Source organism: Rhodnius prolixus, unplaced genomic scaffold, assembly GCF_049639745.1.
Source record: "Rhodnius prolixus isolate KJV_2025 unplaced genomic scaffold, Rpr scaffold_5, whole genome shotgun sequence".
NCBI classification, from domain to species: Eukaryota; Metazoa; Arthropoda; class Insecta; order Hemiptera; family Reduviidae; genus Rhodnius; species Rhodnius prolixus.
The window spans coordinates 18,839,399-18,864,350 of record NW_027411624.1 but is presented as its reverse complement, the minus strand read 5'-3'; the positions used below and the strand labels follow the sequence as shown (position 1 = coordinate 18,864,350).

Here is a 24,952-nt window from a genome sequence, read left to right as displayed (position 1 = left end):
TAAAACTGTGATGCATCCGTCCATCTTTTCTAAGTAGTTTTTATTTTTTAGTTGCACTCTCACGAATGGAACTACAATCCAATCAAGATTGTATCGAACCAAAATAAATTTGAAGATTTATCTGCTACAATAGTTCGTAATTTATTCGCAAGATTGTTTCAAATAAGAAATTTAATTTTTTGTCCCCTTATTTAATTATTATTAATTATAAATATTTCTGCAGCTCATAAGTTCTTGAATTCTGGATAAAAATAAACTAAAGAAACGTCAAGCTTTAAATATAACTGAATGAACTTACATGAACATACAACATAAAAGAATATATACGAGTATATAATACACATATATTTTACTGCATTGGTGATGATACTTAAACACGAACCTTTTGATATATTTATTGAAAAGAAACTTTGATATAAACTTTTTTTTAAACATTTTTCTTTACTTTTTTTTCCATCCTTGGAAGTCTTCATGATAGATATCTTAATATAGACTACTCAAGGTTCTCCTATGCTTTCTATTGCAATATTGCAACTAGACTCAAGAGAACATCTTTGCATTTTAGTGCATAAAAAAAAATAATAATCTTTTTTTATGTTATGATTGTATTTTGGGTACCAATTTAATTGTGTTTGTCTTCATATTCACAGATCAATGGTTAGGTTTCGTATATGAGAGCGAAGATTATTTACTGAATCAGTAAACCTTCTTAATGTTCTCCACTGTGAATGTTTTTTTTTTTTCAAATGTTATGGCACTTTGTTATTAGTATATAAGTCTATATGTTTGAGCCATTTAAACTAATACTAATGCAATACTAATTTGTTACAAATATAAAAACGGTTAAAAAGCAGGAGAAGCAGGTTAGATTAGACCATCCGTGCAGTTTGCCTAAATGTTTTTGGCGTTAAAAAAATAAATAATAAATCTATGATTCAGAAAATTAACTCTAGCTCCTTTTTGAGAAACATTAAAATCGGAGAGATTTCATGATTTTGATTTCAAAAGGAAATCAGTTTTGAGGTCCCCTGAAGATGAAAAGGTGGCTTTTAAAAAACTGTCTTGTTTTGTTTTTTTAAAAAATACCAATTCCAAAGCTTCAAGTAAAATTTAATTACGAGGACTTACGTAAGAGAAAAGTCATGTGAGTCTTTACACCAGTTTTATTACTTTAATTATTACACAAATATTACTAGAAAGTTGTTGTACAGGAATCTAAGTTTTATTTTAAACTATTACGGAAAATTTCATTACTTTAACCAGGTTAATAATAATAAACCTAATTATGCTATAATAAAGGAATTATGAAACATCAAATTAACAAAATATGATTGAAGCAGGTAGAAATAAAAGAGAAAAACTCACGATTTGTAACAGAGAAAATTGGAAATTGATTGTAAAGTTATTTAAGAGATTAATTCGGTAATGAAATAGTATTGTGAGAACTATTGATTATGGTATGATTCATAAGTTTTTATTCAATTAATTGAGATACTGAATTCACTTATGCAAATGTTTGAGATAAGAATTGTATCCTTTTTTTCCCCCGTACTTTTGAGGGAGATCAGGTAAGATTTTTATCTAGCCTTATCTCTACAAATACAGTACCGGGATTCGGATTAACCGGGATCATGTTGAGTCATCATAAGAGCACCTGGATCGGCGCCGAAACAAAAGTTAATTTTCGGTGGCGATAGGAAAATTTTTTGTCTTCCGATGTAACATAACTGTAGACGTGGCAGCAACTCTTTTATAACTGATTTTCTTGAAGGGTTTTGAAGAGTATTGTGGGTATGAAAATGTATGTATGTATGTAAAAACCCAAAATATGGTGCAATGAAATCGACTGTAGAAGAGAATGATCACCCAGGAATATCCCTGGATGCAGCATCGAATTCAGTTGCTGAATTGATTGAATTCTTTTTACGATAAGGACATTCCAAACCAGTGACAAAGTTGTGCTTTTTAAATTGCGTACACTCATCAGAGAGTGGTCGTTTCGAAAAAAAAAAAGCAAACAACACTTGAAAAGTATTTTTCAAAAGATCTGAAATGAATGTTATTGATTTTTTCCCCCTTTCAAAGTGAATTTTCGCAGTCATTAGGTAAACACCAGTTTTTTAAAAAAGCGCACCTAACCGAAGCATTATACCGAAGAATATTATTGTATTTGTAGCATCTACCTTCGTTTAACAATTTGAATGGGATAAAAAGAGCTAGGAGGAACTCGTTGTGCAGAAGTACCTGCTGAAAAATTGTTCCAGTGAGATCCTAGAGCATTGTTTTGATATGCAAAGCCGAACTGCAGGTACTTGAAATGCCAAGTGAATTTGTATGTCCATTATACATAGCAATGCTTAAAACCTAACTAAGAATTAAGATTCATGGTCGATAACTTACGCGTCTAAAATAATGAAATTGGGACGCGATTTTTATTCTAAGTTTGGTCATTGTGTTGATAAATCCAAATTTGATAGCGTTTTTTTGGTGGAAGTACAGAACAAAATAGATTTACAGGCATGATCTAGTTATGTTTACAGATTCTACGCTTAGTGAAAACATTTTAAAGGTTTCAGTAAGTGTTATTAGACATAAAATTAGCTTTGGAATGCCTAACTGCGGAAGTAGGCTTTCTCATTTAAGGCGAACTCTACTACTTACGAATAAAAACTGTAAAGACGAGAATCACATTAATTTTTGTTTTTTTTTCTGGTGAAAAAGTTGAATTTGTATAGGAAATTCAATAAAATCTAAGTAATTCTTACTTGTGTATTCAAGGAGAATGTGCCTTTCGAAAGCAAATCCTGTAATGTAACCATGTGACAAGCCACACTATTAAAGTTCTTTCTGAACATATTTTATTATTTTTTAAATATTCTTTTTTTTTCCTTAAAACAATGAAATACACCCAAAAAAAAAATAAATAAAAAATAACTCAATATACAGCAATCGGTTAATTAAGCACGGTACCAAACTTAAATACTTTGTTTATAGTCATTTCTTACTCTCGAAGGCTAATAATACACTGAGAATCTAGAGAGCAAACCCTACATAGTACAAGGTAAGTTGGAAAGGGGAAAGGGCTGGCGCATGTTATGATCATATCGCCTTGTAGCAGTTCTTCCTCGCCTTTCTGCCCAGCCCTATTAACTGGTGGCTTCAGTTTCAGTTACAAAAGCAAAGAAATTCGACTAAATTGGTTAGTTATTAACGAACATTCAGTTGCCGTGTCAGCCTACCATTAATAACTAACTAGTGGCGCAGTATAGGTCGTACAATAGATGGCCGTGAAAATCAACTAGCGTGATCTATTTATCTCCCTTCTAATGAATCCTAAATATTTTTTAATCTAATAGGCACCGTTTAATTAAAGCTTTGATAATTTTATAATCTGTATATATAATGTAGTATAAAATTATAAAAATATTCATTGCAACTACCATTATTAAAATATTAATATCGTGTGTTTGAATCCGTCTTTACCTGCCTTGTTAATTTCAGTCTGGTTTTGGATTTTCTTTCATCTCTTTTCCATTACTATGTCAGCAAACCAAATTATCTAGTTGGCCAAAGTTCACAATATGGCTTCAGAGAATGATGATCTGGTGATTAAATATTAATTTAAACAAGTTAGTAAATGTATTCCGAGATAAGTAACCAAAGAACTGCGCTACAATTGCCTAAGTTGAACCTACTAACACATACAATCTAACTTCGTGACTTTTATTGTCCAGCAGGGTTCTGTAAGTGGTGCAGGAAAAATAACGATTCATTTACAAGGTACGGATAAAGTAGACCTTGATTTCATTTGTCTCTTTTTGAGGCGGCTACCTGACAGACTTTATAGATGTTATTATCCACAATTTCCTCAACTTCTGGGTGCCCTGAAGGAAATTAGTGACCACAATAAGGTCTTTCTGGTTTAGGTACCAGGTCACTCAGGACATAAGGGAAACGAAGTGGCAAATTTATTGGCCCGGGAAGGCTCTGCAGGACACTTTGTTGGCCCGAAGCCCTATTTTGGGGTCTCCAAGTGTCTTAAGACTGCGGCCATTGAACTATGGGTGCAGACTAGGTCTCCGGGAGTGGTGGCTTGCCACCACAGGGCAGAGACAGGCGAAGGAGTTCATAGTGGGCTGTTCACCTAGGCTAACTGCAGAATTAATCCGTCAAGGCCGTGGGGCTATAAGGATAATTGTAGGCCTATTAAACTGGCCACTGCAGGCTCAGAAAACACATGCATCGCATGGGCCTGGCAGATGATAGCCTCTGTAGGTTCTGTCAAGAAGAGGAGGAAACGGCACTGCACGTGTTGTGTCAGTGTGAGGGGCTTGTCTGGCTAAGGATGTTACTTCTCGGGAAGGAAAAACCAAGGCCTGTGAGCTTTACCCCAAGAGTCGCCCTCCAGAATTAAGAATCTGATCAAAAGGACGTGTCTGGAGGGCGAGTTTTAGAATGAGGGGAGCCACAGCAGACCCAAAGGGGTCGTAGTGGCGTAGGTCTTGAGGCCGCACTAGTTTAATCTATCTATCCTCAACTTCCAGTTCAGTTTCTTCATTAATTCTGGGGAATCTCCTTAAGAATAGAGGGAAAGGATTTCTTGATATAGCAAGTGATGGCCGCTCTTTCCAGAAACTCGCGATAAAACCTGAGGGGTCTCATGAATAAATGGAGTACATCTTGCTAAATAAAACATAAAACTGTTGATGGAGGAAATTTCGAAGCACTGGTGCAACATAATATCTACTTCAGCAAAACAGAGTAGAATTCAAATTCTAAACGGAAATAAATGCAATTGCCAGTAAAAATTTGGAAATACATTTTCCACAGTATTTAATCTTAAATCAGGCGGCGGAATGAAATAAGAATTTGGTGCGCTTTAGTGAGGTCGCGGTTGCCACCAAAATAATCGCCGAGGATTTCGCGATGATTATGAACTTTCAATTACTGTTATGATTGTACAGATCTCAGAAACTGATATTTCGTTTAGGGTAAACCAGCAATCTCTTTTTACAAAATTGAAGTCAACTTATTAAACAGTTCATGGAATTTCTGTCACAACTCCTCCGGCAAAATTATCCACATGAAACCCTTCTTTTATTCTTCAGCCACCATTTTACATCAACTATTTTTTTAAATCTAAACGTTTACTAACTTTAATGAACTTACAAAAATGGAAACAAAATTCAGCCAAAATTAAAGAAATTTAAAGCCCTTCTTCAAGGATACAACCAAGAATATTATTCACTATTACAGAACTAACCATTTATTTATTATTTAAATAATTTTAGCTTCACTTTTGGAATCAGTTTTAAAATCTTTTCCAGTTTGCAAACAGTATAAAACCAGAAGATGTAACTTACATGTGATTTACTGCAGTTAAGACATATATCTAGAGGACTTATTCTAAATATAGTACCACGGATATACGTGCTTGCACAAAACCGGAAATATATTGCTTCCCATTACGTTACAGAACTCACCTTCTTATTCTTACATACATTTGCTTGAGTGTAGTACATTACATAGGTATGTGTGCATGACGATGTTAAAATGAACGTCACGGAATAGAGAGATATTTTAGTTTTTATTGAATTTACAAGAGTGAAAGTGTTTTACGTAAATATTTAATATATTAATGGTTTATTTTAATTATTTTATTGGCCTGTATCACTTTAAATAGCATTGTACATCTTAATGATTAAGTTAAAGTTTACTACTTCGGCTTAGATGAGAAAAGGCTTAAAAGAAAATACTATTGAGAGAATATTAGCAAAGAAACGATAGTTTTTCTAACCAAGAGTCGTCAGAATCAATTAATTAATACAATGAAATTATCAAGAATTAGTCAGTTAATTTCACAATTGTAAACTCCTTATGTCTCCCTATTTTCAGTGCTATCTAAAATATTTTCTCCCGTAATTAAGAAAGCTTAAAAACGTTTTGGTAGAATGGTTGATTGATTGTGCTGAGTCTTGACAATCAATCACCGCGGGACTTTACTCTGCAACATCTGCAAAACTTAACGTTATTTCATAAGAGATCGTTAACATAGTGGTCACTTTTTTATTATTATTATTATTATTTACATCGTTGCTTTCAAATTACTTTGAGCAAAATATTTGTCTGGGTCTCAGAGTGGCCACCTTAACAGTTTTCAAATTATTCTCAATTAATTCTGCAAAATAGTCGCATTAACATTTATTATTCAATTTGAGTCCAGGGGACCAAACGAATATGGAATAATCAGAGTTTGGATTTTGCAGCTTCTAATAGTCTGGTTGAGGCTTTTAAAAATCAGCTATCCCAAGGATGTAGATTTTGTTTTAAACTATTCCTTTAATACTTCATATTTATTTCCGTCGGGTAAGTGGTTTAGGAATAAGTAACGCTAAACACTAACACTATTTCAAAAAAGGTTTCTCTCACAATTAAGATTGGCCAGTAAAAAGCAAACCCGTATTTTTGTGTACCGCAAGGAAGTTGAATTAATGAAACTTGATGACAGCCAAGAAGAATGTGTAAACACTATCTGCAACAGTACTTCTCGGTTTACAACTTCAACAATTACTTTGAAATATGAACATAAGTACACTTAATAATATAAATCTATTTCATATTAAAACTATTACTCTGAGAAAGTCCTTCTCAATAAGTTAATAACGCAGTTTTTGTAATGTTCAATTGATTTTTTTTTTAAATCTTGCTTCAGAGTTTGTGTTTTTCAAGAAGAATAATTAATGATTAAGTAATTTAGTATATTTCACATGATTTTAATTTGTTTTTAGTATTTTTTTCTTGTTGTTTTGTTTGTTTCCACATTTATTAGTAATATTATTTTTCTTGTGAATTAATGAAATATAAAACCGTTTGTATAACATCCACTTCTTGCTATGATCTTTGAATCTTAAATGTAATAAAATTACATTAAATTTCATTACATATTTATCATGAGTCAAGATATTCTTAAGTTCGTTTCTCGAATTAGTAAACCAGAATCCTACGTGGACTTCTTTTTGTTAAGTTTTAATTCTTTTTGAAGTCAAATATTTTCAAGCCCTTTTGTGGACACATTGCGCTACCACAAGTCAATTTTAACGATTGAGAGCTACAGGTCAAGTCAATTAGGCTACCTGGGTGACAATATTTTCGTTCTTATTTTTTCATGCACACGTGTTGCCATATTTTTTTCAAAATATCTTTAAAACAAGCAATCATCAGACTTCTGGATGAGTATCTGCTCATCTTCCAACATCAGACGATTCACCATCACTACCTTTTTCTCCCGTTAATCTTTTCTGAGCTGAACTACAGAGATTGGAGAGTAGCGTAACTTTAAATCTATCCTTTGCCTGGCAAAGAATTGTACTTTGCATCCGTACTGTAGGTATACCTTGCTCATTATTAATGTACTAATCTGAAGGCTTCAATTCTTCGAGTTGTGATCTATTAATCGCTTCTGATTGTCCTTTTCTCTTCTTCAGATCGGCCCTCAACATTTACCTTCTTCTTCTTCTCCACCGTTGGCTACTGACTTCCTTTGTGGATCTCTGAAGACGTAGTATTTGCTTCAATGCAGTTTTATTTTAACACGGTCACACCTTTATTTCTTTTTGAAATAATTGCCAGTAAAATGACGAACTGTAATAAATATATCTGAAAAATACCAATTCTCTAATGAGAAATATTTACACTGTTGGGCCTTATTACAATTTTGCAAGTTGATTATTATGTTCCTATTGTTTTAAATTGAAATAAGTACAAATCCTCATGCCTCATTAATAAGAACAAACGATGTAATACCACTGTCGCATGAAATATATATACGAATTAAATACAACAGATTATTATGACAATTACCTATATAATACTACTTTTTTTTGCAAGGTGCTTCTTTTTTGCTTAATCAGCTTTTGGGCTTTTACCAGCTCCTGATGGACAATCCCCAAAGAACTTTTTTGTCATCATATTGTAAATTATTCATGAGAAATTAATGGACGAAGGAGAGAATAACTAATGAACTTCTAATAATAACGCACAATAGAATTAGTTGTAAGAGCATTCTTCAGAAATTAATGAAATACTACAGAAGTAATAAAAAAGAAATTTACGGCATAAGGAAGTAAAGACTGATTGTTTATGCCATTGATTTACAATAGAAAGAATGTTAATATTAGTTAAGAACCCAGAAGAAGGTTGCATTGTTTTACTACTGTAAAGGGCAGTGAAAAATGAACTGAAACTGACTACTAAAATCTATTCACAGACTTTCATTTTAATACTCTTTGTACGTGCTTCAGTTTTCTGCTTGTGTGATCGTGCACAGGTGTTATGTTCATCGTTGCATAAGCACTAGGAAATGTATTTGTTCAAAACCATATTTGCTATTTAATTCATGTAACTTGATAATATTATTTCTTATCTCTGTATTTTACTAAAACGATATTATTAGATCATTCTACTAAAACATTTGGACCGAAATCAGTTTCAAAAAGCGAGACACTAGTTCACGCCTCATACCGCAAGAGAGTCATTAAAATTATCTTTGCAATTTAGAAATCTCTCGACCATCCCTTGCTGCAAATCTCTTCTCTCTTTTTTTGTTTTAATTTAATTTGAAAGATACAGCAGCCCTAGCTGTACTATTTAGGAACAATGACAATAATAGTGACACTAATTCACCTCACTATCTGAGTGGAGAGAGAAGTTACCCTACGGTAACACTCTCTAAGTAACCTCTAGAATTGACTAATCTCTTCAGAAGTGAGAGAATCGCGAGACCACTGGCATTTTAATCGCCTAGGAGTATGATCTGGAAGGTGATGAGATGATAAAATGGCGGACAAGAGGATTGGAATGAGATTGTAAGTTCTGATGAAAGTTTCTGTAGCGAGTTTCAGCAATCTGGACTTACAAAGGGAATTTCTAAGTCTTTGTGGATGGTTAGATTTGAATAATAAAATGGAGCCATTAACGATAGTGCGGAAAATTTTCGACTGAAGAGATTGAATTCTATGAAGATTGGAGCGTTTCGTTGAACCCAATAGTACAAAACTGAATGTACAGGTGGGTTTTTTGTGTAGAAGTAAATATATAAGTTGTTTGTTATTAATTGAAAGATTAAGTGGTTAGTCTTTTCTGTAGACGGAAGCGCCTGTTAACTTTAGTTCGCTTAAGTAATGTGTGCAAGTTCTAAGTCAATCTTTTGTCTAAATTCAGCCCAAGATAATGTACAACTTTGGCAATAATAGGAATCGAAAAATAGTAAATTCAAGGAAGAGTGATGTTATTGGACTATTAAGGTCGAAATCATAAGTAGGAAGCAAATATGTGAATACCAGCGAACGGGTATGGGACTCTGTAGCCAATAGAACAATAAGGATGTCTTTTAAAATTACTATTCGCAAATTGATTAATTCTTTTCTTGTATAATTTGAGCCACCCAAAGTTTTTAAAAGTAACTTTGTCTGAAAGACATTGACGAACATTTCTAGGTTTACCCAGATATATTTTGGATTAGCTTTGTAGCTTAATTAGATCATGACTAAATTCTTTTGTAAATACATATTCAGGGATAATCTCATTAAGAAAATGATTGGTGAGGTATTCTAAATAAGTATTTCGAAATGAATAGTTTTTAAAGTATAGTACCTGCTTCTCAAAACCAAACATGCACCGTAAAAAATTCTGGTCACGCCATAGTTGCGAACCTCTGTACGGTTTTATAACCGTATAATATAATGTCAGAGAGAATTAAACATATTGCTAAAGTTACTTGCCAAAAAATTAATAAAATTTGTTATTTACTCTGTGAGAGACAATCGGGAGAATTTTATAAAACAGATTTTTGAAAAGAACTTTATAGAACTGTTTCATACTTTACTCGATGCAATACTTTCATGTATACGATAAAAGCCTCAAATTGATGAAGAAATTCGATAGCTTCAAAAGATTATAATATGAAAAATAAAAGATTAGGAAATTATTGGTTCAGTATAAAGGTTTATATTGACGTAAGGTCGTTTTTGTTACGGTTTTTTTTATCTTTCTGGTTTGCAACAAAATCCAATTTGCCAATAAACAAGAGAGTGAGTTCACTAATACAAAAAAGAAAAAAAAGCTAATTTAAAAAGAACACTGTCAAGCCATATATGTATGTAATATTGCGTAGTTAGTGCGTTCTGAGAATAACATTAAGAAAATCGATTTGTTTCGGAAAGCTTTAGAGAAAAAAAGTGGCCATTGTTGTCTGTCCAGGGTCCCAATATATTTTCCTTTCATAGTTCACCCTATCAAAATATCAACCAATACTCTGCTACTATCTTAGTCACGGTTATTGTCAACCTTTCCTTGTTAAACAAAAATCAAAAACTGGTGTGAACCTTACTTTCTCTCATCCAATCTATAGGGTTAAACTTATACATTTTCTTCCAATGGAAGTATTTTTTTTTACTAAAAGTTAATTACTTCAACATTACATGTCCATTGTGGTTAAAAAAAAATGCAAAGACTTCCTCGTTATCTCTAGAATATCCTAAAATTCATTGAACACTAAACAATGTATCAATAAAACTGAATAGGCGTACAAGCGTGGAGATAGTGCGTAATAAGTTTAATAGAAGCGGTCCATTTTTCCATAATATCAATTCCTATGAAGTTAATTCAATTCCTGGACAATCAGTAAAGAATTGGTACATACTGTCTTGACACCAGGACAAAAGCGTAGAACAAGAAAACCAAACCAAAACAATTTATAACATTGAAAAATGCTGCAGTTGGTTCACCATACAAAGCGTAGACACACCGCTGGAGAGTGCCAAAACAGATCCTCGGGATCACGTTAGTCTGTGGTTAGGCCAACAGGTTAACCTTAAAAACATTTTAATTTTAACTTACATTTAATTTTTAGATTAGAGAGTTATGTTTAGAATATAGATGGTTTCTTGTTTCTATTCGAATGTTGGAAAGTTAAAGTCAATTAATCTTAACTTTGAACTTGAAATTTGGGGCGTGAACAACAAACCTCCAATAACAGATTCTAAATCACCGGTTTACTTAATGAACTGAAGTCGTCAGAGCTAGCTGCTAAGCAGCGTGATTCAATATAAACCATTGTGAAGAAATTTATCTTTAATATATACTTTCCATAACGAGTTAAGTTGAGGTAACAATACTTGAAAAGCGACCAGCCATCTCCTGCTTTCTATCTCCTGTAGTAGTGCTGGAATCCTGTACGCTATTAAGAAGCAGAAGATTTCTCATAATCGAAATACTAATAAATTAATAGATTAAACGTTTGCTAATATAGGTAGGCATAAAAAAAAAAAAAATTGCACACAATCTATACGCGGAACCAGTTTGCACAACCTTGATACAATTTATATTGGCACTAACCACAAAATGATTTACTAACTGACCTTGGTCACATCTGTCTAGGTTTCTATTTTTTTTTTGTTAATCACAATTTCTAAACATTTACTGTTTTATTATTATTTTTTTTTCTAAAACTTTAGTCAATTGTTCATGAAAATAACAATAACACAACATCAACGACTGCTGTAGAAAACTGTTAGATAATAATACGGCATACTGTTTGGCGGGGTAGTATATTTTCTGGTTTAAACTTAGACACAATGCGGGTGTTACATAATTACTATAAAGTGGCAAATATTATATCATTAAATCTGTTACAAACTACTTTACTCTTTGTATTTACAAGGATATACTATAATGTACTTTCAAGGAAATAAAATTAAAAATCTAACTCGCAAGACTTCCTTTCTGTTTTTCGTGTGTATAAAGTAAGGAAGTAAGAAGCAGGTTAAGTTTTTTAAATTGAATTTACCGAAGAAAAGATATCCGTTTAGTCAATCAAGATCTCAGTGACAAGAAAGGTGCAGTGAACTGTTTCAGGGCATTCGCCATATAAATCTCTTGCAAAATATCTCCACCCACAAAGGAGTTCAGAACTGGGCATTCTACTTCAAAGAGAGACAGATACTGCAACTATTGATTGTATGCTACTAGAACTGATCAACATCGCAAACTGAAGCTCAAGTTCCATTCAAAGACCAAAGGATTATGAGTTCTTTGACATTTTGAGAACAGAAGATATGATACCGCAGTGGAAAATACGTCAGGATGTTGCGAAGAGGGAACGGTACCAATAACCATTTCGGCCATCATTTGACTGCCGTGACTAGGGGAGCTGGTCCATTCTAAGTTCCGTTCTACGCGATTCCGGCTAGTTAGTTTGTTTACAATAATTTATTTAATTTGGCATTAATGGATGCATAACCAATAGAGAGTGAGAATGATTAAGGTAAGAAACAGGTTATTCGAACAGTATTTCATTCTCAACAACTAACTTGACCCCGATCAATACTCTTCCAAAAGTAAGAGAATATAAAACAAATTCGCTTAGAAATTCTCTCACTAAATTTATTTCTTGAATGCATGAAACAAAAGTAGCATTTCTAGTAAAAAAACTTGATATATTTTATGCAACAGTATGTTATGTTTGTAAAGAATGCACCACAGGAAATAAGTAATAATTTTAATACTTCCGTTTGAATAATTCAAGGTAGAATTCTTTGCTTATGGTGCTAACGACATTGCTCGAATACACTTATAGCAATTATCAAGGCTACACGTCATTAGTGTTGCTTAACAACATGTTAATGAAAGAAAAATAACCTAGTGTTAATGAGAATATTCAACTCCTAAACACAATTCTTTCAGAGTAAAGTGGAAGCGATATTCTTGAAACTTTTTAGTTTAGTTACTCAAATTGAATTCCTAGTCAAATTCTGTATTATGAGAATTCCTAGTTGATTGCTTGAGGTCACAAGACATATAAAAAGAAAATTCAATTACATTTTCTCCTGTAGACAGATTTTCTTTTATAGTGGTTCAATTTTAAGTGTCCACAACTGTTTCGAGGATCATTCTATATTGTATAAGAATACTTAAGTCCATTAAATAGCTTAAATTATTAAGAAAATTTGACAAAAATATAGGAATAATTTGTGACTTAATGATTTTCTTAAAATTTTCGGATTATTCGAAAAATTTGCGAAGTTAGGATTAATTCTAAACTGGCACTTCAATTATTAATGGTCATTGAAAAATGTATTACATTTATCGTAAACTTTGATAAAATAATTTAGTAAATAAATTTACTTTTTAGATAAGTTTAACTTTTTTAAATGTCTTACTTCAAAAACGTACATTAAAATGTGCAAGTTGAAGATAAGACAGAAATTTATTGGTTAAGATATAATTTGTTAAAAAGCTTAATTTGAAACGCAATTATATTTATCATGTATGTTTAATAGCATTATCATTTTAATGTCCTTTCAGCATTTAATTTAATGTTCTTAAGTAAATTTAATGTTCTTTCGATTGGTATTACTTAAATTTCATGTAGCTCCAACCTAGGAAAGAATTATAACAATTGCTATGGAAAAAAGACGTAATTTATTTGAAAAATATAAAGGGGCTCTTTCTTAAAAACGGTTGGAAAAGTGAAAATTAACTATTTTTCACACAAATAAAGGTGTAAAATCACTCCAGAAAACTCCAGGAAGCGTGGAACGAAGGCGAGTGCCTTGTTTTCCCATTCATAAGGGCGGCCTTACGACCATGCTTGCCATCAAAGGGGCTAAAAACTTGTTTTTCGAACTCAGTGGGCCTTTAAAAGATTTATTTCCATTTATAAATGAATTAATATGACCCGATGTGTAACTAGAAATATTAAAAGAAAGGTAAAAGAGACAAAATCCTTTTTTTTTTAAATCAAATTAATTCACGAACCTTCAGTCACACACAAGGTGCAGTTGGAAGAACTATTATTACTATGTTTACACCACTCTCAGAAAATGAAACTAGCTATTCTATTTAAACGAAATGTAGTTTTATTTTTTTGTTGAAGAACAAAGGACTAAGTTGCCGCACCTGAAGTAAATAAACAAAACGATTTTGTCCTAGATTTTAAATCACTAATTACTGTACAACATGAAGTGAGCTCTGCTGGGCGGGAGGTTACAAACAGAATGAACGTGAAAGTCTACGGATGCATGTTTTATCTTCATTAGAGTGTGTGATAGAGAAAGAGATATCGTCGGCTTGCATTCCATCCATTTCTTTTATTCCAACGATCCACCTTCTTACTCTTAAAAGGTAATTGTAGAAAATACAAATAGCGTGTGAACTGTTATTTAAAAATAAAATAAAATGGTAATGAACCTTCAAAAAAAAAGAACTCTTTAAGGGAAAACCATTTGTAGTTTAGAAAAGTTTCTTTTATCACGCAATTTGTATTAATTTTAGAATAATTTGTCCTCTCTATTATTCATCATAGAACTTTATTTAACTAACTTACTTACTCAAAATAGAAAACTAGCTCATTTACAGTTTAATATCCAATGTAGGCACTGATAAAGTTTGTTAAAACAAGGAAAAAAATAAATTTCTATTATAACTTCATACAATTTTTCATTTTTTCCTTAACTATTGTTTTCAAAAGAAGGCAACCTAAAATGAACAATTGTGCCCTGACCATACAATAGATTTCTGGAAGTAACAAAAAACAAAGAAGTTTCAGTACAAGATATGAGTTTCTGTTTAACTTTCTATTAAAAATTTCAGCAAAAATAAATAACACCGTTCAATGAACTAAGGCAAGGTTACGGGTAAAAAAATATGATGAGTAATGCATGATATTTGGTAACCGCATGCAAGATAAATGCTTCTTATAACCGCAATAACTGTTCTCAAGGTAGCAGTACATTGCGGGCGGTTTTCCAGTCTTTTAGTAACAATTTCTTACCATTTTTTTTAAAGCAAGTATTCCATAATTCGTTGCCTGAAGTTTTTTTGTTGACTCTTTCTCTGTAATAAGTGTGCTGAAGTTGTTTGGATTGAAGTTGATTCATATAGTAGATATAATACTTTACGAGGGTCGTTTGAAAAGTCCGTGCAAAGTCAGAGAGATAGCACTACTGGCGCGTATCGAGGTTATGTTTAGTTAGTAGCATCTCTTGGAAGAACACACACCAAGTTTCAGCCAGATCGGTCTATTTCTTTGTGTTTGGCATTCGTTTGAATCGAGGAAGTCGAGTGATTTTCAAAAAATGGACGAAAAAGAATTTGGTGTGTTGATTAAACACTACTTTATGAAAGGCAAAACGCCTCAGGAGACTGAAGAGAAGCTTGATAAACATTATGGTGACTCTGCACCTTCGATTAGAACAGTTTATAAGTGGTTTCAAAATTTTCGGAGTGGCCATATGGGCACAAGTGACGCTGAACGTTCTGGACGCCCTGTTGAGGTTACTACTCCAGAAATCATTGATAAAATCCATGATATGGTGATGGATGACAGAAGAGTGAAGGTGCGTGAGATTGCTAGTGCTATGGGCATCTCGAATGAACGGGTACATAATATTTTGCATCAACATTTGGACATAACAAAGCTATCCGCAAGATGAGTGCCGCGATTGCTCACGCTTGACCAAAAACGAAATCGTGTGAAGTGTTGCAAGGACGGTTTGCAGCTGTTCCAGAAGAATCCGCAGGACTTTAAGCGTCGTTTCGTCACTGTGGATGAAACATGGATACATCACTACACTCCTGAGACCAAAGAACAATCTAAACAATGGGTTACCAAGGGGGAATCTGCGCCAAAAAAGGCGAAGACCGTTCCTTCGGCTGGAAAGATTATGGCGACTGTCTTTTGGGATTCGCAAGGAATAATCCTCATCGACTATCTGGAAAAGGGTAAAACTATTACAGGTGCATATTATTCATCGTTATTGGACCGTTTGAAAACCGAGCTGCAAGAAAAACGCCCACGATTGGCCCACAAAAAAGTCCTTTTCCATCACGACAACGCACCAGCTCACACCTCAGCAGTTGTGGTCGCATAATTAATGGAAATAGGGTTCCAACTCGTTTCACATCCCCCCTATTCTCCAGACTTGGCTCCCTCGGACTACCATTTGTTCCCCAATATGAAGAAATGGCTGGCGGGAAAAAGATTTTTTTCAAACGAGGAGGTGATTGCAGAAACGAATGGCTATTTTTCAGACTTGGACAAATCCTATTATTCGGAAGGGATCAATAAACTAGAGCAGCGTTGGACGAAGTGTATAAGCCTAAAAGGACACTGTGTTGAAAAATAAAAAAGGTTTACCCCAAAAAATTAAGTAGTTTTTATTTTTGCACGGACTTTTCAAACGACCCTCGTATTAGCAGTAAAAGACCACTTATAAATTATTGCATATAATTGATAAAGCAGACTTAATTAAGAAATTATTTGGGAAAGCAATCCGAACTTGCAAAATGTGTGGGCTAAGATACTTCCCTCTCATTACTAAAATTAACTCAATCATGTTCTATCTTTCTGCAATATTAATATTATTCAAGATAGTTCTCTTTTTTTTGAAAATTACAGTTGATTGTTAATGTCTAATTCTTTAAACCACACAACTTAATCAACCTCTGATAATGAATGAAAGTCGTAACCTCTCCGCAATACAACAAAACATGCTTGCGTTTTACTATGGATAAAGTCACCAATATTTCCTTTATTGCACTTTTGCCTGCACCAATTTTTTGCAATCTCAGTGTCTTTTTACTCGTTCAATTTAAACCAATTAGTTTGTTCTTCGTAAAACAATAGTAAAAGAGCCAAAAATTCGGTAGCTAACATTTTGAAAAGTAAATGATTGCAAGCATTAGGTCAAAATTTCGGGTATGCAACTGCAAAAGGAGTTCTTGAATAATAAGACTGCAAATCATTAGTATTAGTTTTTACAAACAGTAACTCAACTATGATATTTCTTTTTATTATATTTAAACTGAGCCTTTTGTTACTATAAGAAGACTATCAACAAGAGTATCTAATTGAGAATTTTGTTGATTGATTAATCACTTTTAAAAAGAAAGATTGTATAAAAACACGATACGGAAGTAGATGACCTTCGTAAGATCAGTGCAAGCAAGTTCAATCGCCTTGATTATTCTGTTTAGCCATTCAATTATTAGTTAATAATATTAATTAATAGCCGAGAATTTTATTTCTTTATACTATTTCTCAGAAGGGAGGAAATATTTTTTTCTGTCACTTCCTGAATTTTATTTAATGATATAGAACCAACCTTCGACCATATTCTTGCTAAATTACCTTTACAGCTGTGTTGAGAAATATTGTTTTAATAAATATTTACAAGATGCTTTTAAAGAAAAGATAATAGTGATGAATTTCTTAAAAAACAAAAACAAAACAAAAAAAATCATTATATTGTTAAAGATAAAACAAAGAAAGAAGTCGGGTGCAAATTAGTTAAGGGTAAATCTTTAGAATAGCTCCCCGGAGGCGTGGCCTAATTCGAAGTGATTCTGATTTGCTGTTACTATAGAACCCGCCATATTCAAATATAAATATAAAACTATTTCTTTATTTTATCTCCTTAACAAAAACTTACAGTTTAAAATGTTAAGTATAAGGGTTGATTAAACGCCAAAAGGTACACAAAATAAAAATCGTCGGTTTAAGTTCATTCTTTGATTAAAGTAATTGTTATTTTATGTAGTAGTCAAACGTTTGTAATAATAAGTAATAAATAATCTGGCTTTATCGCAAATAATGTAGTTTTCTTCAATTACATTCTCAATCTAGGTATTCATCCCACAATGTTGTATATACTCGTATGTAATATAAAGTAAATAAGATATGCATATTTTTAGGGCAGCTAATTATTCCAGTATTTTACTATAAGTAAAATTAGGGGGCCTAAATTAAATTACAATTGAGAAATGAATAATTGTTGTTGAATAATCTACTTGTTATTAACTGTGTGTTATTTGTGCTCACGAATATTTCGGTAAGACGAATTCAAGACAGTAGCCTACTCTAACTTTGTCTTTTTCTACTTTAACATGTATGTACATATATGTGATTTATCATAATTATAACAAAAAAATATTATAAATGAAGTGGCCAGCATAAGGGTCTGTGACATCTAATAAATTCTAAAAAATAACTTATTAATGAAAATTAATGCAGTAGAATTACTTAACTATTAATGAAGTATTAATGAAATGTTGGGTACTCGCTGATTTGTGTACCTTTTGGCGTTTAATCAACCCTTATACTTAACATTTTAAACTGTAAGTTTTTGTTAAGGAGATTTTTGTACCTTTTGGATAGATTTTCCTTTTTGTTTATTTTACAAAGTTACATATCTTCTTTACAGATTTTTTTAAAATTTGGAATAAACAATTCTATCATTATAATCTGATAAGGTGTTAAGTCGGAACCGTAACTACGAATGGAGAGATCTTTTTAAAGAATGATTATAGTTGCGTTCCCTCAAACCATCCTCAATAACAATTTTTCTGAAAAAGCGTTTTGAATAACATAGGAAGGTATTTGTACGTAAATAGCAAAATTAAACTGCGATTTCAGTACTTCCTTTTAAGAGGAGTAAGAAAAATAAACTACGATTGCAGTACTTCTTCCTAAAAGGCAAAGAGGCAAAGATCTTTTAATCGAACGACAATTCATTGATTTAAATCGGTTCACTCATTGATAATTTAAATGATTGCAGTACTTCCTCTTAGTAGGTGCAAGAGCATCAGCAACGTAGAGGAGCTTTAACCACTTATTCGAGCTGAATTTTATCAAAATCGGACTAAGCGTTATAGAAATATTGGTAATAATAGTTTTAGAAAGGGCCTTATTTGGGTGGGGCAAACTCCCCTCCTTATGAGGCACGGCGTCGAGACTTTTAAAGTGCAAATCTGTACAAAATTTCGATTCGAATGACCCTTCATTCATGCAAATCGGTTCACGTGTCGATAATTTGCAACGATTGCTATACTTCCCCTTAACAAGTGTAAGAGCAGATCGTCGCTTTAATGTTACGTAGGGGAGCCCTAACCCTATCATCCTACCAAATTTTATCAAAATCGGACCAAGATTTACAGAGTAATTAGTAATAATAATTTTGGAGGGGGCCTTACATAAAGGGGGCTAACTCCTCTCCCATTCAATGTACAGGATCGAGACCCCCAAAAGGCACATCTACATAAAATTCCGAATCGAATGACACCTCATTCATGAAAATCGGTTCACGCGTTTAGGCGCTACGTTGTTTACAAAAAAGGTAACAACAACAACAACAACAAGAAGAAGAAGAACAAGAAGAACAAGAACAAGAACATTTTTTGAAAATGCCGTTTTTGCACATTTTCAGCATCTTTTTTCTCAAAATCTATCAAATCTAGGTTGTTGCAAAAAAATAACGGTTATAAAGGAGGATTTGCCCTATATTATAAAGAAAATTTGGGAATTTTATCTTTTGTAGAAAAAGAGAAAAAAATTGTCAAATTTGGGTGTTTTTCAACGTTATGCTTTTTCGTGCATTTTTTGATGATCAACCCTTATACAACTGTCCTACCGGACAGTTTTAATATTTACACTTAAATCTAGCGGGTTATATGGTAACAGCGAATCAGAATCACTTCGAATTATTTATTTATTTCTTAATGGGGGGCTTCGCCCCCCACATCCCCTGATTTTTTTTAATGGGGGCTTCGCCCCCATACCCCCCTCCTAACCTACCTAATCACTCTCAATTTTTTAATTTGTGTCACAAGATTCATTACAATAATTACACAGAACAACACAAAAGAAACTTACCTTATTCTGTGGAGTTCTTTTCCTGAGGAGGGTATACCTGTCGAACTCCCTCCAGATAATCTCTCCATACAACCATACAAAACCAACATCCATACAAAATTTTATAACATTCATTACTCCAACCTCACTCACACTACACTCATGCTTTAATTTAAAAAAAAAACTGCAAATTTAAAACGCTCATACTCATAAAGTTACAAAAAAATGGCACCTCAGGTCACATACAGAGCACTCGCGGGAACTATTAATACATTAAACAGGAAGCAGTTGCTAGGCAGTAAGTGTACTGCGCATGCGCGCGAAACATAAGCGTTACGAAATTCGCACAATCCGAAACAGTTCATTGGCGGGAAGTAGTTTAAATTTTCACCGGTAGGTGCGCTGTACTTCCCACCCCCTAAAAATAAACAGGCCACGCCTCCGGGGCGCTATTCTATAGATTAGCCGAGACGCCCTCTATGAGTTCAGGGATAGTTCCATAAAGTGATTTTTATTGTTGATTAATTTATGAAAATGATTGCTTGATTGATTAATACCAAATAGCTATTTTCCTTAAAAACTGGAAAAATAAGTAAGTGAAGTAATAACAGTACTAACCGTGGACTCGTGGGCTTCGGCAAATGGTTTCCTTGTCGTAAAATGTTTTTTCTATATGATAGTTTATTTGATTTATTTTAAGTTTTACATAAAACATTACATTATTTACATATAAACAACCCCTGCAAGATTAATTGAGATTTGACAGAAAAATGTGGTCTACATCAGCTGCACTCAATAACAACTAACTTGGTCGAATATGTTTTTAATCGTTTCGATGCTGCCCAATATATTGAATAATGTAATTACTCCTTATTTTACCAATAGATATGGTAAGTTGTTATTATTATTTAACCTCTTTTAGAGATTATATTAGTAGCAATGAGATTCTCTTTTTTCGTGTGTCAGTATCCAGTGAATGTCACTTTTACTACCTACTTCATTTTTTAAATGACTGTTCGAAGTTTAAATAAAGTCATTAAAGTGATTATGGAGAAAATCTATTCTGTAAAGAGGAACAGTGGAACATTCTGTTCAAAAATTTTCATCGTTAACTTGGCATCCGGCCCCACGGAACCGAACAAATGTAAAGCTTCAATGTTCCCGATATTTTTTTGTTTCTGAACTTTCTGAGCATTCATAACAATTTCGAAAAAACTCTTTGCCTAGCCGAGGAGACCTTAAAATGAATAGTTTCCTGAAAATACAACCTCGATAATACATCGAAAAGTAATATTCCTACTTCTAGTACGATAAAGAAATGACTTACAAACTTCTTTTACTTTATTTGAAAGTTGTAGTTGTAGGAAATTAAATAAGTACATATTTCCAATCAGACTGAAGTCAACTTGCATATGGCTGCTAACCTGTATGTACAACATAATTAATTATGAAAGTAATCTGTGGCAGTTTGCGGAAACATTAATTTCAAATCTTTCTACTTCCGTAGTACGAAGCAATTATCAGTAATTTCTCACCTAGACTTTAGTCCTTTCGCTGGAATCACGAGGTCACAGCGACCTCTGATGCATCATCGGTAATAATAATGTTTTGGCCTTCAGCCTTTTACTCACAGCAGTCGGTTACAGTAAAATATTCAAAATTTTTGACTACCAAATGTGCTAATCATTTTTTTTTTATGTACCTATATAATTATTAAAATGCTATGCAAATTATAGCAAAAATAGCAATACATTTCAACTAGTGACATTCTCTAAGAGTTTGTTACATAAAATTCGCACTTCCTGGTTCAAGAATAATTATAATGAAAATAATTTTACGTGAAAGAAATTAAAGTACTTTCTCTCGTTGTTATTGAAGTTCTATATCTTTTTCGGATCCAAGATCATAAACAATGAAGTAGAGTGAGTATAGGGAAATCCTTTTTTTAATTAAAACTTTCTGAAGAAAAACCTGTCTGATAAAAATAAATTGGCATTACTTCCCTATTAATAATCTTTGAAAGAAGAAGACTCTTTCAAAGATGAAAACGAGGTTGAGGTGGTATGAAGCAAGCGAAGAATGACGTAGAGAGGCCAAAACTGTTGAAAGTGAGTTTAAGTTAGAAATCACTAGAATGGTGGGTCTGTCGAATACCAGCTGTTCCCTACAATAGAATCTGAAATCCGAAGCAGAACCTTTGGCCCCTGGGTTACTGTGGTAATGATATAAAAACGGCAGTTTTAAGATTTATTAATTAAAATAGCTGTACCCGTTCACACGTTGCTGTGTTTGAACAAAAAGGCAGTTTTGATACCTCAAACATAATTTATTAATGATCAAATGTATACAATACATCGAAATGAAAATTAACAATAAAATTATCCCTACTTCAGAGTACAGTAGTGTCCTTGCAAAGGTAGCATTTCTACATAATGTAAAAAATTCAGTTAATGTTGTTGGAGGTGGTGACATTGCTCTTGCACGTACATTTTCTGAAGTAAAGTACACACGATGTCCATTTTCTGCTAAATGAACAACCGTTGGATATCGCTCATGAATGGAAAATGATAAAATACGCCATACAGCCTCATTGCTACTTATGTAGCGTCCCAGTTTGATATTGGGTGACTTCATCGTTAGATGCAGTTGTATTTTCCACTCCAAACACTGCCATATCGCTTCCTTTGTTCACATATTTGCAAATATATTTTATCGCTTTCACTGAATTGCAGTACCCAACATTTATGTGTGCGTTATACGTTTTTAGTAGTAATGGAGAATATGGTACTACCCAACGATTATCAACATCAATAGTATTGTTGTGTTCTTTTAGTTTAATGGATTTTCCACCATCTTCGGTATAATTTATTCTCGTATTAATAATTGCAAAAAACTGTTTTTCATGGTTTTCATGGTTTAACAAATATTACTTATTAGATGTTATTTTGATATTTTTGGGATATTTGTTCGGGAGCATCTAGAGCCCCAACTCTGATTTTAAACAAAAATTGCAAAAACCTACCCGGGGATATACCTAATAATTTCCCAAATTTTCACGGCGATTGGATGTATGGTTTTTGAATCTATCGAGTACAAACAAACACACATTCATTTTTATATATATAGAAGATAAGAGATTTTACATTTTGTCATAGAAACAATTACTGGCGGAATTAAGAAGTTATTAACGTATTTTATTGTAATGTTATATATTTAATTATAATTTTTTATTCAAGTAGAGTCAACATCTGAATTAATTGGCGCCTGGAGCTTTTTTTCAGCGTTCTCTAAGGCTATTGCAAGAACCTTCTAAAAAAATACAAAATATATTATTTATATTCCATGATGTAAATGAATTAAATTTTTGAATATCGCGAGTGACAAATACTTGAATTATTCTTTTGTGAAGGTGGCATTTAAAGCTAAGGATGTCGGCTGATAATATTTCACAAATTAAAATTTAGAAATAAAATCTTGCTATACCATCTTGAAAAGGTTTATGACTGTTCAATCAATATACATATAGATAACATAGGTAAGTGCATTACATTTAATGCATTATCTGATAAGTGAGAAAACAATAATCTTGCAGCCCAGACTCCATTGCCCAGCTGGACAACATTGTGGTAACAATGTTTTAGTCGAGGTCAAAATGTTGTTATATCAGTGGAACACAAACCACTAAGTTTTTTAGCCTAATATGGAAGGTGGGGGATCTATGATTCACCTGTGCCAGCCAAACTTTAAACAAACAAAAAAATAATACTTTTGTTTCTTTGCAAACATGTTTTTTTAATCCATTGTTTCTGATGTTTGATTTATCATTTTTGGATAGTTTAAGAGGTTTACATTGTTATTGAAAACAATACATGTAGGACTGGTTCTAAACTTGTGAGAATCACAAACACATTATAGCTATCTAATGTTTTATTAGGAAGGCGTATTAACTATTTAATATATATACAAAGTTGAAGCTGTCTTAAAATGTTCAGTTAAATTCAAACAAGCATTATTAGATCAAAATTTGAGCTAGGTATCATTTTGTTTTTAGAAAAAAAAAAACATTGTAGAACTACTAGTTTCTGACAACAACTATTTCAGAAACATCTGGGATAGCATTTAATTTCAATAAATCAATCTAAGGGAAACCGTGATAACTAAGGAACGGATTTTTATGTATTTAAAAATGCCAAATATTTAACTAAAATATGCATTTATTTTCGTCAATTATGTGGAAAATATGTGATTTTCTTAAAATATTTTCTGGAATATTTAAGTAAAATGGACATTTTTTTTTTTATGAAAATGGATTTTTTTTGGGGGGGGCAAGTTATAATTATTTATACAAGAAAAGAACATTTTTACAATTTATAATAATTTATTAGGAACAAAATAATTTGTTTTTACAAGTTATAATGATTTATACAACAAAGAACATTTTTACTATTTATAAAAAGATGTGTTAAATTTTCAATTTTGAAAACTTCACTCTTCGAAATTGTTTGCAACCACATGAAATTTCAAAGGTTGGAACGTAAAGTGACGACGATCTGGGCGTAAGATGGACTTTTAACGACTAAAAGATCGTTCAACATCTACAGATGTTGTAGGTGCCTTGCTGAAAGAAGTTATCTCGTTGGTTGTAAAGGGTACACGATGTTCTGAGGTGACTTCTGTTCCACTGATAATATCAGAAATCTGGCAGATGGTCTCCCACCCTTTGTTCTTGCTCAGTACTTCTACCAGTTTTGATCTGATCAGATCTCCCTTACTCCCAGGTATTCCTTCCACCTTTTCGATGACTTTTTTTAACGTTGGACACGTTTTCTGTCAGTCGAACATTTTGGGACTCAAGTTGGGTAATGACTTGTGCAAGAAATACGCAATTGTCAGAAATGAATGCAAGGTCGTTCCTTAAATTAGGTTTCTCGAATAAAGACTTGGCTGCATTTATCGCTACTGCTTCGTCTTCGAAATGTGAAAGGACATTCTTGATTTTATTGTAGTTTTCTTAGTAATACTGAGCTGCTTTCAGCCAAGTACCCCATCTTGTCAATATTGGTTCTGGTGGAAGGCACAAGTCTGGATTGAGATCTTTCAGCATTTTAATGCGACTTGGTGCTTTTAAAAACACTTTTTTAACCACTGTGATTCACAGTCTGTGGTTCACAGTTCCTGTCAACCACCTCCCATTATGAAAATATGCCCAAAATGAAAAATATGTACATATTTTGATTAAATATGTAGAAATATTTATTTATTTTA

General features: G+C 32.8%; 1 protein-coding gene across 4 annotated transcripts in view; it reads right to left on the bottom strand.

The window, feature by feature from the left end:
• The window catches only part of LOC141458739 (SH2 domain-containing protein 4B-like), an 82,971-nt gene that overhangs the window by 14,007 nt on the left and 44,012 nt on the right, over window positions 1-24,952 (bottom strand). Inside the window, exon 1 of one of the 4 annotated variants that reach the window (XM_074137110.1) lies at window positions 19,709-19,861. The exons of 2 other annotated variants lie outside the window; for them this stretch is intronic. In XM_074137110.1, coding sequence (XP_073993211.1) covers window positions 19,709-19,822 — 114 coding nt within the window. In that variant the 5' untranslated portion in view covers window positions 19,823-19,861. Of the gene's footprint in view, window positions 1-2,765; window positions 2,902-19,708; window positions 19,862-24,952 lie in introns of those variants that run through there. One more of the 4 variants, XM_074137112.1, reaches the window with a different exon arrangement.